The sequence below is a fragment of the Ambystoma mexicanum genome, chromosome 12 (assembly GCF_040938575.1).
Source record: "Ambystoma mexicanum isolate Mex_15411 chromosome 12, UKY_AmexF1_1, whole genome shotgun sequence".
Taxonomy (NCBI): domain Eukaryota; kingdom Metazoa; phylum Chordata; class Amphibia; order Caudata; family Ambystomatidae; genus Ambystoma; species Ambystoma mexicanum.
Window position 1 is genome coordinate 512646720 of NC_090936.1, and position 14242 is coordinate 512660961.

Sequence of the window (14242 nt, forward strand, 5' to 3'; positions counted from 1 at the left end):
TGTTTTGCAGTTACTGGAAGAGTTGGCTGGCATCTCTGGTCGTAGTCTGCTCCAAATCTTCTGTTTCAGTGGTCGATTTGCTTTCTTCCTCAGGTACCTCACTTTTTATTCGGATTTCACATTCATTCCTGTACAAACCCACCCTGCTAGATATCCCCTTAGCACTCCACGTAAGGTGGGGTGTGCTAATCTCGCACAGTTTTAGGAGGGATAAAGAGTAACCCTCTTTCCTTAAGAACAGTAGTTCTTAGGGAAAATGAAAGAATATAAAAAAGCACCCAAAGGGTCTCCAGCAACACTGCACAGAGGGTGCTGTGTGCTGCAAAAGTGTTACACAGGTGCCTCTAAGAGATGTGGAGGAAAGCAAGACTCCATAGAAATAGGTAAAACATAACAAATGAGTTCCCGTGGTTGGAGCATGTAAGAATGAATGAGGGGGAAAAAAGGCTTCCCTCATTCAGGAAGACAAGAAACAGGTCCAGAAGTCCAGCAAAAAGTGCTGGGGGTCTCACTAGGATAGTGGATTAAGCATAAAACAGATACTTCTCCCTAACGGGCTTTCCTTTTTATATTCTTTAATTTTCCTGAACTGCTGCTCTCGAGGTTAGAGGGATACATTTGATTTGGGTAAGTTGTAGCCTTCTTTGTTTGTCCTTATGAGAGATTGGCACACACCACCCTATGTGGAGTGCTGAAGGGTTACTTAGTATCCCCTTTCACTCTACCCCTGAAACAATTCTGTAATAGTGACAAGCATACAAGTGTGGCTGGTTCCAGTGGACGTGTTTTACCGACATGTGTGCTATTTTCCACCGCAGACTGTATCCACAGCTGCAGCTATGTTCATGTGGGTCACCTTTGTTCCAACATGGTGACTTGTTAGGGAGATTTATCAGCGTTATGCTTAATCCCCTCTCCTAGTGAGACCCCCCCAGCATGGGGACCCTGTTCTGTATGTTACACTTCATTTTATCAAATCATACTATCCTCCGTGCCTTTTTTTTAAAGGCGTCTGTTTTTCACTTTTGCAGAACACAGCACCCTATGTGCAGGGTTGCTGAGAGCCCCGTGGGCTCTCCTTTTTATATTCTTTTAACTTCCTTGAGAACTACTGTTCTCAAGGTTAGGATACTTTTTATCCTCGTCTTTTCCTTTTGAAAGATCAGCACACACCATCCTATGTGGAGTGCTGAGGGGTTACCTAGTATCCCCTTTCTCGCAGCTCCTGTAACAATTGTTACAGTAACATCCCTATAATTCTGGCTGGTGGCAGTGGAAATGTTCTAGCTTCTGTTTTATCTTCAGCGGTAGACCTCAGTCAAGCTCGCCCAGGCTCCAGCGTGTCTGTGAAGGCAGCAAGCGAAGGAGGAGTCCAAAACTCTGCTCCCCTTTGTCTTCCAAAGTAAGTAAAACCCATATACATTTTTAAAGGAGCAACCAGCAACTGCAAGGTAGGTATTTCTATTTATTTGTATTTATATAGTGCTTTAATCCAAAGCGCTTTACAAGAGGACCAAGCAATACATGAAAAAAGAATCTGAAACAGAGAACAGTACAAGGACAATTTACATTGATGGGGAAAGGTGCTGATGGAGAAGGGCTAAGTGAGGGAGGGGGTAGGAGGAGTAGGAAGAGGTAGAGTCAGTAGTGAGAGAGGAAAAAGGATGCTCACCAGGAAGTGAACAGAAAGTGACTGTTTGCTGTTAGTCACTCTGCTCGTGTGGACTTCGTTCGTTTTTTTCCCTGGAGGAAGGACTTCAACGTGACACACACGGTGTCTTGGATCCTCCCCTGAAGTAATTCTCCTCCCTGCCTCTCCCGAACACACCCTCCCTCCCGGCTTACTAACTGAAGGTAAGCTAGCCAAAATGACTTCCTTTTTTGATCAGGTTGAAAATATGCATTCTTCATCACTAATCACTCCTAAGTATAGAATGACTGCAAATGATGTTGGTAATTCTGTGACTGAAATTATGGAAGACCTGGTAGAGGCATTTCCGTGTATAAATAGTAAATGAATTTCACAAATGCTGATGCCTACCATACCCGAATCAGCCTGTATAAGCAGCAGCGAAGAATTAGACCGCCACATGACCAAGTCCCAAATTCTAACTCCTCTGAGAAATAGTTTTAGTAATAACTCTCAAAAGGAACAAACTAGAATTAGTAAGCTATCAACTAGCCATGAAGAAATGTCGTCTGAACATGCCATTGGGGAGGCTATTACAGTACCACATGTAGTAGCCATTGATAAATATGAACCACTTAATCCTGGTGAAAGGTTTGAAATTGACCCAACATCTGGTCTGATTGTAATAGGGAAAGTACATTTGGCTATTGGCGACAATGCAAAAACTGATCCGATAACCCCTATCACAGCTAACAAAGTTAGTACCCATATACATGATATCTCACAAGGTACTAGCTTTGTAAGCACGAACACAGAAGCATTATATCAGGCCTTAGAAAACGCGTTAGTCTCCTTGGTCGACAAATGTGAAGCAATAGATGGCAAACTAGCTATTCATTCGTTATTATTACTGTATGATCTCAGTAAAATAAATAATCTAAAATTGTGTGATAGCAGCACGAACACAGACATGAAAATGCACATAGAGCAAGATAAGCACCAACTTAAAAATGACCAAAGTAAGAAGATAGGAAGCAATCCAGTGAATACTAACATTGAATACAATATAACAGAAAATAACATCAAAGATTTGAATATAGAAACAAATGGTAAATGCAAACCCAAAAAAAGGCAGAAAATGTCCAATAGGAAAAAGAAAGTCAGCCAAGCAGTCATGTACACTACGAACAAAGAAAAAGCACTAAAAAATGGGTGTATAGTTGACGGTAATAGACTGATCGAATTGAAAATAATTGGCCCCATTGAGACAGAATATAATCAGCAAGTGAAAAGTAGAGATTCTAAAAGTATATCAATGTATAAAGAAGCCAACTATGTCGGCACACATGATGTTGATATACATGAACCACTTAGTAAAAAAGGAAATAGTCTAAAAACCGAAAAGCAAGCTAAGCTGGCAGACACTGACATAAGAGATTTTTTGATACCATCTAAGAAGCTGAAAAAGACACAAGCTAAAAAGAATTAAAAAAAGAGTGAATCATGTTGATGAAATCATTGAAGATGTACGAACACGCTATGAAGGTGTAACTAATGAAGAGGAAAATAAGACACAAAATGAAATATCACGCAATCAAGTAAAAGCAAAACATCCAAATGAGGCCGAAACCATCAATACAGAAATCCCTAATGAGAGAGATACTTTTAAGGCACTGCAAATAGAAAAAATAGACACAAATAAGAAGTTAGTTCTAAATCGTAATCATGTGCTAAAAATATGTGCATCAATAGTACCCTTAAGGATGATAGTCTCTGAAGACTTTAAAGTTGTTGATCAAGTAGTAAGTGCTACTAAAATCATAACCAACCTACGTTGTCAGGATGACATAATCCATGACTACATATTTAGCCACAAACGCCAACTTGAACTCATCGGATATACATGCAATGAGATATACATACCAAAAGTAAAATATGAAAATAATACGGAGAAAAGATCTGGCATAAATATGAGAGAACAATCTAAAACTAAAGATCAATCAAATCTGAAGGAAATAAATAAAAAGGACAAATTGGAGAAACCCACTCATCAAGAGACTGTCGATGGATACTGGCAGTGGCTCCCTACAGCCTTCAAAGCTCACTTTGAAAAAAGAGAATATAAAAACGTTTAGAATCATAGCCCTTCAAGAGACATGGCTGACCTCTGACTGCGAAATAGATGGCCGTAACAACTATGTAAGCCCCGCCACCCAAGGGATGAGAGGTAGACCTAAAGGTGGGCTCTTAATTTCTATCAAGCAACCATGGGAAGGCGTTAAGCACCCTGGAGACTGGGAGATGAATGCGACACGAATAGTGGGATTGAGTATGAGCACTATAGACTATATGATGGTAAACAAAAGGGCACGGACATGGGTTAAAGATATGGCAGTCGGATGCAGAGAAGAAAGTGACCATCTCCCATTGTCCCTCTTATTAACTAGTAAAACACCACAGAGTGAAAAATATCAACATAACGGGCAGATTGGCCTAAATACACCAGGTAATAGAATACAATGGAATCCCAAAAATGTCGAGAAGGGTAATGAAATAGCTGAACCCTTGTTAGACCGATTTGTTGAAATAGCCGGTACAAGTGAAGTACATCAAAATAACAAACATATTAAATATGTTTGATCAATTAACAGAAACCGTCAGAGCAGCCATTGGTGATAAACGAACATATAAGACAAACAATGAAAGATGGAACCTAGACCATAAGAAGACATTTGTTAAAATAATCCAATTAAAAAGGAAAAACTTACGAAAAGACAAACTGAGATGTATTGAAGAGAAAGACGAACAAGCAACAAACAAGATACGTCGCCTTAAGATTGAATACAGAAGATGGCTGAAATTCCATTACAAAGAAAAAAAAGAAGAGATGTGGCGCTCGCTAGCTGATGCATCTAACCAAAAGAACAGTAAAATGATGTGGGATATCATTAATGAGAAAAAAGATAGGAGTATCCCGATTATTTGTGTATCTGAAAACAAGTGGCTCACTTATGTCACTAATACAATTGGTAGATTAGCACAAGATGAAACTGACTATAAATCTTTAAAAACTGAATGGAAAGGCAACTTTACTGTCGAATCGCTAACCAAAATAATAAAAAAAATTACCCAAATAAAGAGCAGCCCGGCCCAGATAACACCTGTAATGCTTTATTACAGAAATCTCCTGAAAAATGGGCAAATGTCCTATACATTGTTTATCAATGGATAGGAGTACATGGGTTGATCCCCAATTCATGGAAGAAAAGCATTATACTTACTATACACAAAAATGGTGATCGTAAAGAACCTAGTAATTACATGATGCTAGCGATGCTAGACATTCCTGGTAAAATCTTTGGTAAAGTCCTATTAGAAGAATTAAACCAGTGGATAGCCAGGTGTAAAATCTTGCCTGAATACCAATCTGGATTCAGATGTGGGTCCTCTACAGCCCACAATATAGCCATCCTAGTAAACGCAGTAGAATATTCTTGGAAAAATCGAAAGCTGCTTGTGTATGTTGCATATATAGATTTCTCTGCTGCCTTCGATACCATAGCACGCAGCAAACTATGGGCCAAATTAGAACAATGGAAGATACCAAGAGGCCTTCTTTATATGATCCAACAACTATATAAAGATACTACGGTCAGAATACAGCTAGACGCGGAAGGACAACTTTCAGAAAATATTCAGACTTTGTGTGGCGTAAAGCAAGAGTGTACTCTAGCAGCCACTCTGTTTAATTTATATCTTGCCGATTTCCTCCAAAATATGAATAGCACTAACATGAATGACATCAAGTTAGGTAAACTCATACTAAAATGGCTGGGTTATGCTGACAGTCTGATTTTGCTCGATTACACACCCAAAGGACTACAAGCAAAACTCAACGAACTCTAAAAATACGCAAATACTAATAATCTTGTTCTTAATATTAGCAAGACTAAAATCATGAAGTTCGAAACACAACCAGCTAAGAAGAAGAGCTATACAGGAGGTTGGAAATTCAATAAACAGATTGAAGTAGTACACGTACACAAATTCTTAGGAGTGGTCATAGACGACAAGCTTACATGGAAGACACATTGGATAGAAACTAAAAGGAAATATATGACTGCAATTATGGCATTGAGCAAATGTATAGGTAACCAGGGTACTTATTCTATTGCAACAGTCATGAAACTATATTCAGCTAAAATTGTTTCATGTCTGACTTATAGTGCTGAAATCTGGAGAAGTAAATATGGCAATAACATTGACAAATTTGAAGCCAAGATGTTAAGAATATTACTGCGAATGCCGAAAACATTGCCATACGAATATATGTTACTCGAATGTGATATACTGAGTATAAGAAGCAAAGTACAATTGTCCTCAGCGATTTTGTATGTGAAACTCACACGACTTACAAATGATACCTTCATGGTACGAATGATGGAGCAATATAAGGGATTAGATCGTAAAAAGGACTTCAAAACAATAGATAGATGGAGACTAATCTACCTTAAACTGATTAAAAATGAGACTCACTGTTGGTTGCTTTATTCTGAAGCACAGATAAAAAATACATTGAAAAAACTGATCTGAAATAGACACAGAACAAAAAATAGTAAATCTGGCAACTAAGTCGAACAGTGGAATTTTCATAGAATCTATCAGAATGAGGATGGTCAAACCAAAATACCAGATATCCTACCCTAATTGCTCCACCATTCGATGGTATTTGTTTAAATTCAATTCATGTGAGGTTTTAGAAATCCTTGGGGCGCGACTGGGACATACCATATCTTATGTGAGTGTGAAAGTCTACAAACAATTTGTATCCAATTTTTAATGAAATACGATAACTCGATGTGCATGTGCAATATGAATAACATATGGGTGAAGCTAATGGAAGGTCATGCCGTAAATCTGATCTACTTAATGAAATTTTATGTGATGATTTTAGTAATTCTAAAAACTGTCTCAGGACATTTTATATTATTAATTGTGTATAGAATTTGGATATGTATTTTAAAAGATACACCTAAGAGATGTATAGATTTTAGCAATGTGATTTCATGTGATGTTTCGATGCAAAATATGTAAAACTATATTATCAATAAATAAATAAACAAAGGATGCTAGGGCGGTGAGTGGAAGAGATGATTTTAGAGTGCAGAATGAGGGGGAATAGAGCGGACGGGAAGGGGTAGGCGGTTCCATTGGAAAGGAGCGAAAGTTGGAAGGAGCGGAAGCGGAAAGGGGCACATGGAGGAGGAGGGAGATCCGCAGAACAGAGTGAACGAGAAGGAGTCTAACAAGTGAGAAGGGGGGATAGATAAGGAGGGGCAAGGCTATAGAGGGATTTGAAGACTAGACGGAGGAAATTAAGTTTAAGCTGTGAATTAAATGAGAGCCAACCTAGTGAGCTGAGAGAAGAGGAGATGGACCTAAAGAATCTGTATAAAGTAGAAGGGGAAGAAAGGGAAAGCAAAATCCAATATTACACTTTAAGAATAATCCAATGTCATTCAAGGTAGGTAAATCCCCAGGCAAACTTAGTTTAGACAGGCTATGTAGCAGGTCAGAGGAAGCAAGACCCAGTTGGTGAACTTACACACTAAGATTCTGGAAGAAATAGTTAAGTGAGGCCAACAGCATTACTTTTGGGAAGAGGCACAGCCAATTCACAGGTGAATAAAAGAACCTTACATATACTTTTCAGAATGGCACAACACACATTGAAGGTAAGTAAGAACATTTGTAACTTCTTAAAAGGATACTATGGAGAGCCTTAAAAATGACACCCATAAAAAGAGGAAAAGGATCTGTGAGTGTGGAAAAATGTTCCCACTCACTGAGGTATAGGGAACAATATTATACCAGTCCAGCAAAATGTTCTGGGGTTCTCACAATTGAGGTCGATCTAGCTCTAATGTTAAAATCTTACCTAAAAGTCTCTCAATAGTGTGTGATTGGAGTTAGTTTCCTTTAACGTTTGGGCTGACTGTAATGTACCGTGGCAGCACACAGCATTTAAATGCAGTGCTGCTGGGTTGCCTTTTGGTGCTTTCTCTCATTACCTCTTGGGTGAATTACTGTTCCCAAGAAGTAAATGGGATTCCCATCTCCTTTACATTTTATTTATTGAGCCAGCATAACCCACCTTATGTGGAATGCTGTGGAGATGTACTGTATCCCCTTTCTCACTTACCTGGTAACATTTTGTGTTACAATTGCAAGTTAGTTTGAATGGCTGGTGGCAGTGAAACTACTTTTATGACATTTAGTTTTTGCTCGCAGACTGTCAAATCAGCCACAGTAATACACATGAGGGTCCCCATTCTACTAGAATGGTGGGCTCCTTTTTTTTTTGCCATTTCTCGTTTGCTTGTTGTTTCTGAGGTTGTCTTCTGCCGTCCTTGGCGGTTGTTAGGCAAAGTTTGTGTGCAGTACCCTTTGGGACCAATTTGCACAACTAGGACTATAGGTGTAAGCAAAACCAACCTTTGGCATAAATCCGTGCTAAACAGTTTTGTGGTAGCGCTGTTGAGCAGTCAGGCTTATCTGAAGAGGGAATGTGAGCTGTAAGGGTGTTTCACAGAGGTCTATAATTACAAGTATTCAAATAGATTTATACGCAAGGTTTCTTGGTAAAACATTTATTTCAGTCATTTATAAAACATTCACTAGAAGGAGGCAATCTATCTATCACACAAAAATATGCTTCAGTACTTCACAAGATCAGGTTCTGAGGCATTTAAACTACTTTTAACTACTTTGGAGGAGCAAAATGGCACTCAGAGCATTTGAAGTAGGAACAACAATGCATAAGTTAATAAAACCAATATTACAGTTACTCTCAAAAATAGTTTGAGTTCACCAGAGGAAGAGGAGTTGATTCAATGCAATAGGATAGTCAAAAGCAGTTCTGGAAGTTAAACGGAAAAGTCTTTGCCAAAGTTCTCAGAAGTAGTTTGTAAAAGAAAGATTCATATGTCGGGTCACAAGCTGACTAGGCCTGCAGGTTGCCAAAGTTTCACACTCTCGCAGTGAGAGGTAAGTTCTTTGTCGGATTTTCACAGTACCTTACAATGAAGAAAAAGATGCAGCTGAAGACGTCTGTTCCTGGCAGTTCCTGCAGATCTCGCTGTTCCTGACCCTTGGTCGTGGGGACAAGAGACAGGACGTCCGGGGATGCCTGCACTGGGACAGGTCAAAAAGCTGGCAAAGGCAAATCTTCGATTCCTGTAGCTGTAGTCAAGCACACAAAATGGTGTTCTTCTCCCTGGCTATTCAGTTTCCTGCAGCACTCTGAGGAAAATACAACCTGAGAATGCTAACCAGGTGGCTTACGAGTTGATTGGTCCCGCCAACTCAAAGGGAGAAGTCGTCCTTGAAGGGCTTCTCCTTCGACATGAACTTGGCAATTCGGACCTGCAGCAGGGCTTCACTGGGCAAACAAACGGTCCAGGAGTTACAGCAGCCGTCCTCTTGCAGCTCGTCTTCGGTTCTTTCGTTCCAGTGGTCAACTCTGCCTTCCAAGCCAAGAGACTCTCCTTTTAAACAGTTTTCTCCCATTCATTCCAGCCTAGCTGCCACTCACCCAGCAGGGTGGCTGTCTTTGCCGGACAGTCAGCCAGCCAATCATGCCCAGCGTGCATTTGGGTCTCCTGGGAGACTAAGCACAGGGAGTTTCAGGTACCTCCCTCACTTCCTGCCCACCCCAGACACTTGGGCACCAGAGGCGGTCTTCAGTCCTGAAGCCTGCCAAAGGCGGAGGAACAAAAGGGACCAAACCTGGTTTGACGCGCAGAGACAAACTCTAGTAGAAGGACCTTTCCAAAATCAAATGGTGAAAAGACAACCGGGACCCGTTTAAACAAAGGAGGCTCAGATGCCATCTTGAAAAACATGGCTCCCGTGATTTGACGCTACCGGTGTTTGCGGTTGGGAAAAATCATGGTAGTTCGTTGTAAAACTGCCACCAGCCATTTCGAGAGGAAAGGGTAGCATTTGACTGCTACATGAGTTTCTAGACATAGGGGATACTAGGTAATCCCTCCAGCACTTTGTTGTAAGATGGGGTGTGCTGGGTCTAGGAATTTGGAAAGACTAGTAAAGTAATTTCACTTCACTTTACTTTCTCTGGGAAACAGTAGTTTATCCCAGAGAAGGTATTTAAACCTCGGGACAGCCTATAAGGCTTCCCCTGTGTCACTGCACTGAGGGTGCTCTGTGACACAAATGACAAGATGATGCCTATGGAGTTGTCTAAAACTCCATAATCCAAGGACACGCGCGTAAAACACGCATAAAAATACATGAGTGGAGAAAACGTTCAGAAAAACAAGTCCTCAAAATCCAGCAAAGTTGCTGGGGGTCTCTAAGGTGAAGGGAATTAGCACATTTATGAGAATTCTCCCTAACAGCGGGAAAGATCCTGGCTGAAGTTTTCTCTTTGACAGGAATCCTTTGTATACCTTAAGTCTTATGTGAATCCTGTGAAGCCGAGTAGGAGATTTGTGTGGTTGGGAGTTTGCCCATACCATTCGCTCAGTCTTAATGCTGGAACACATAAAGGGAGTCTTCTGTGAAGCCCCTGAACACTTTCAACTAACTTAAAGTGTGAATACTTAACTTGGCTGAAGAGATATCCTCTGGAACTTTGACTTTCTTGCAACTGAACCCTATCCTAACCTGCCTACAGCTGGCTCTTGTACCACTAGGGTCCCTCTTTTGCCTCTGAGAAAACTCATGCTATAGACTAGGGAAGGACTTATAAAGCACTATATAAAAATAGGGATCCTGTCTAGGAAACTATTACCCGTGTGAAAAGAAGTTAGTGTGGTAACTGTCTCTCTGTAATAGAATAAGTTACAAAGTGTCTAAAAGTTGAAACTTACTTTTTAAAGGAGCAACCAGCGACTTAAAGGTATGCAAGTTACTTGAATGGTGTTTCTCTCCCCCCCCCTCTAAAAAGTAAGTGTTGGTACTGTTTTATTATTCTTAACTGAATGGAAAAGCTTACCAATAGGGTTTACCCACCTTGATTAGCGGTGTGCATTTCTAAATGTGTTATTGGGTTTTGCTTTGCCTGATCTGCTTTAGTGCATTTCTAAAACAGCCTTGGAGTTAATACTACTTATCTTTGAGTTGTTTGTAGCCCCTCTTAAAAGTAGGAGTTCTTACTTACCTGTGAATTGTTGAATGCCATTCTTAAAAATATAACTGGTTGGTTACTTACCTTGAAATACATTATGTCTTAGTGTATAATTGGGTTATGCGTTCCCTGAACTGTTTTAGAGCTTTTCTAAAAGTCATAAAGTTCCTACTTACCTTAGAACTGTATACTACACTTGTGAAATGTATCATTGGTTAAATGATCTATTCCTGTAACAGAAATAGTGGAATAAGTTTTTTATCAAATAGGTTATACTGACCTTGAATATCTGTTGCTCTTCTGAAACTGTAATTGGGTTTTGCTTTTCCTGAATTGATTGGTGCACTAATAGTTTACGGAGTTAATACTGGTCTTGGAGTTCGGTGTAGCTTCTCCAGAAAGTATACGTTTTTGTACATCTACTTTACAATAAAATTATGAAACACAAAGAATAAAAGATAATTTATACAAAGTTTACAATCCATTAAAAAAATAAAGTCAAATAAAACGGGAAGAATCTTATGCATACATTAGTTAATTGAATTACTCATCATTCAACTTCAAATCTTCTAAAAATCTGATTGCACAAAGCCTAAGTGTTGTGGACAATCCAAACAGAATCATTTGCCACAATCTATCTGGTATTAATTCTCAAAATTCTCTTACAGCCTGGTTTTAAATGTAGTGTACGCTTCTCATTTAATGCTCTGCATTCAACCAATAGATGTCAAAGAGTCTCGGGTTGAGTCTTAACTTTGCAATGATGACAAATTGTCATGTGCGGGAATGATTTTGCGCTTGCCTAACACCGCTTTAGTAGGCCATAGATTAAATCAGAGTCTCAGAAAATCAGATCTATGTCTTGGCGATAGAGATTTAATGAAGTATGGCTCAGATACACTATATTTTTTGTGCATAAACGAATTACCATCAAAGCTACGATAGGACAAGCATTTTTCCCTTGTTCTAATCCAGTCCCATTGGAACAGTTTCGTTTTTACTCTACAAGGGTTCTCCATAAAATGGCTGATGGAAACATCTGCGTAAGCTAATGCATTAATTGCTTCTTGACGCCATTTGTAGGCAAATTTGTCTTTAGACCGCAAAATATGTTTAGAAAGGGATCCAATAAGCATATTTGAGGCACTTCCTACATAAGGCTATCAATTGCCTTAGATAACGCGCATAGATGGATGTAAATCCTAATTCGTTCCTAATCCAAGCAATGGGAATGCACTTCGGCAAACCTTAAATGCGTTTCCAGTACTTGGACTCCACACCAGATGAAAAGGTTTCTGGTAAGAGATCCATTCTACGGAACCATATAACATAATGGGAGCAACCTCTTGTTGAAAATATGTCAAAGCTGGTGTAATCGAAAATTACTTTGTGGGTGCACTTTATTACTGATAGAACTGTCAAGCTGCTGTAACAATTGTATGTGTTCAGCAACTACCAACTAAGGAGTGACCCTTTGAAAGTATTGAAAAGTATACATGTGTGTGTTGGTTTATTGTGCTAAGTATCTAACAGTGACTCCTTTGTAAATATAATCTATATTTTTATATAAATGCATGTGCAAGTGTTTCTTTGAATGTGCTTTACTAACTGGGTTCTGTGTACTTACCTACAGCTCACATCTTCCTCTTAAGAGGAGTCTGACTGCTCTGTTCCAAGGTCTCTGAGTATTACAGACTAATACTAAGAGTTGGGGGATCTACAAACCACTGGGATAGCTTACTAAAGTCTTACCTCCAAGTGGGACTTTAGGAAAACTCCCCTAATAAGGCCTAATGCATTTGTTTATTTTTGTACTTCAGTGTGGACTCTTAATAGCCATTTTTGGACCACCTCCTGAATATGTCTTACTCACATTATATTATTTTGATACAGTTTCGCTAGACTGTCAATAACTATGTTTGCCAACTAGGTTGATCTCTCGGAACCCTCCAACAGGGCTGGTTCTGAAGATCCATTTTAATGGAAACCTGCCTACCACTAACTGGTTGAGCTTCCTAAATCCTCACAGGACGACCTTTGTAGAATCTCCTAGCAATGGCCCTCTTAATTCAGGTCCCTTTCAATCAAGTAATGTACAGTTATGTTTTGGGTAAGTGCTGATGTCGGAGGGCCAGCTGAGCCATCTATGCGATCCCTCCTGGACTGATATTCATTGTTCAGTATACTGAATTTTTCCATGTGATTTAAATAAATGAACTAATAACGAAAACATTTTTAACTAATTATGATTAACTTAAAAATATCGTTCCACAAAATAATTTGATCTTTTTTTGTTATTTATTATTTGTTATAAACAACTGATATGACTCCATCTAAACAGGACGATACCCTAGCTCAGACACAAACGCCACCACAACTGGTGAGATAGAGATACAGTGCGAAGTTCAAGTAGAATGGGTAGACTTAGTATGTGTAATAGGCTGGGGCGTGGGGGGGGGAGTTTGGAACAGGCAAACGAGTTTATGTAACAATAGAAGTGCTGCACAATGTCTGAATGTTATTTTGTGTTTGAAAAAGTAATAAACAATTTTTTTTATTATTCATTATAAAAGTTTAGTTATTTTAATTTTGTTGACATCACTGTATACCTACCGAATGAGAACACTCTGGTTCACTTACAAAATCGGTGTTGATATGTGGTTCATGCTTCAAGTAGCTATTGAAGTGGTTTGCTTTGACTGACCATGTGGATTTTCTTATTTCTTAGGCCTTCGCCAAAGTCTTCAACACAACCCCAGATGACCTGGATTTGCATGTGATTTATGATGTTTCCCATAACATAGCAAAGGTGGAGCAACACGTAGTGGATGGGAAGGAGACCACTCTGCTGGTGCACAGAAAGGGTTCCACGCGTGCTTTTCCCCCACACCACCCTCTCATTGCTGTGGATTATCAGGTATGGCTTATGCAATACATGGTTCTATTTCTATTTGGGGGGTGTTGAGCAATAACACCAAAATCCAAGGACGGGCCTACTCACGATTGCGTATTTCTCCATCTTGGAAAACCATTGTAAAACACAGAAAGAGGTGCTATGTTGTTCAGTCAAATCCTCAACTAGGAGCTACTGTTCGTTCTCTCTAGTTCTATGATGGCTAGCTTGCCCTACGTTTTGTGGTGCATGCCTTTCTGAAAGGGGAAAGAAGAGTCCTGCCTCATTCCTCATACACAACAACCGAAAGAGATTTAAAAAAAATATATATTCTATATCTACCAACATGGAGGGTCGAGTGTTGCTTCTAGTTCAGGATTGAGCAGAATTGTGTAGTGCCTCTTCTATTTGAATGTTACACTTACCAAGTTAGATGAAAGTGGATCATGTCTTTTGAATGGGTCAAAGGGTAGGTCTTGCATTGTGCTGTCTGAAAGTTTGGAAAACCAGGTCTCAGCCAGAGCCAGTAGCTCAAAAGTGTTGTCCAATGTAGTTAATGCATATCAAT

General features: G+C 39.5%; 1 protein-coding gene across 1 annotated transcript in view; it reads left to right on the top strand.

Annotated features, from left to right (window-relative positions):
* Window positions 1–14242, top strand: part of RTCB (RNA 2',3'-cyclic phosphate and 5'-OH ligase) — a 280519-nt gene that overhangs the window by 202885 nt on the left and 63392 nt on the right. The window contains exon 9 of the mRNA XM_069628792.1: window positions 13510–13698. Coding sequence (XP_069484893.1) covers window positions 13510–13698 — 189 coding nt within the window. The remainder of the gene's footprint in view (window positions 1–13509; window positions 13699–14242) is intronic.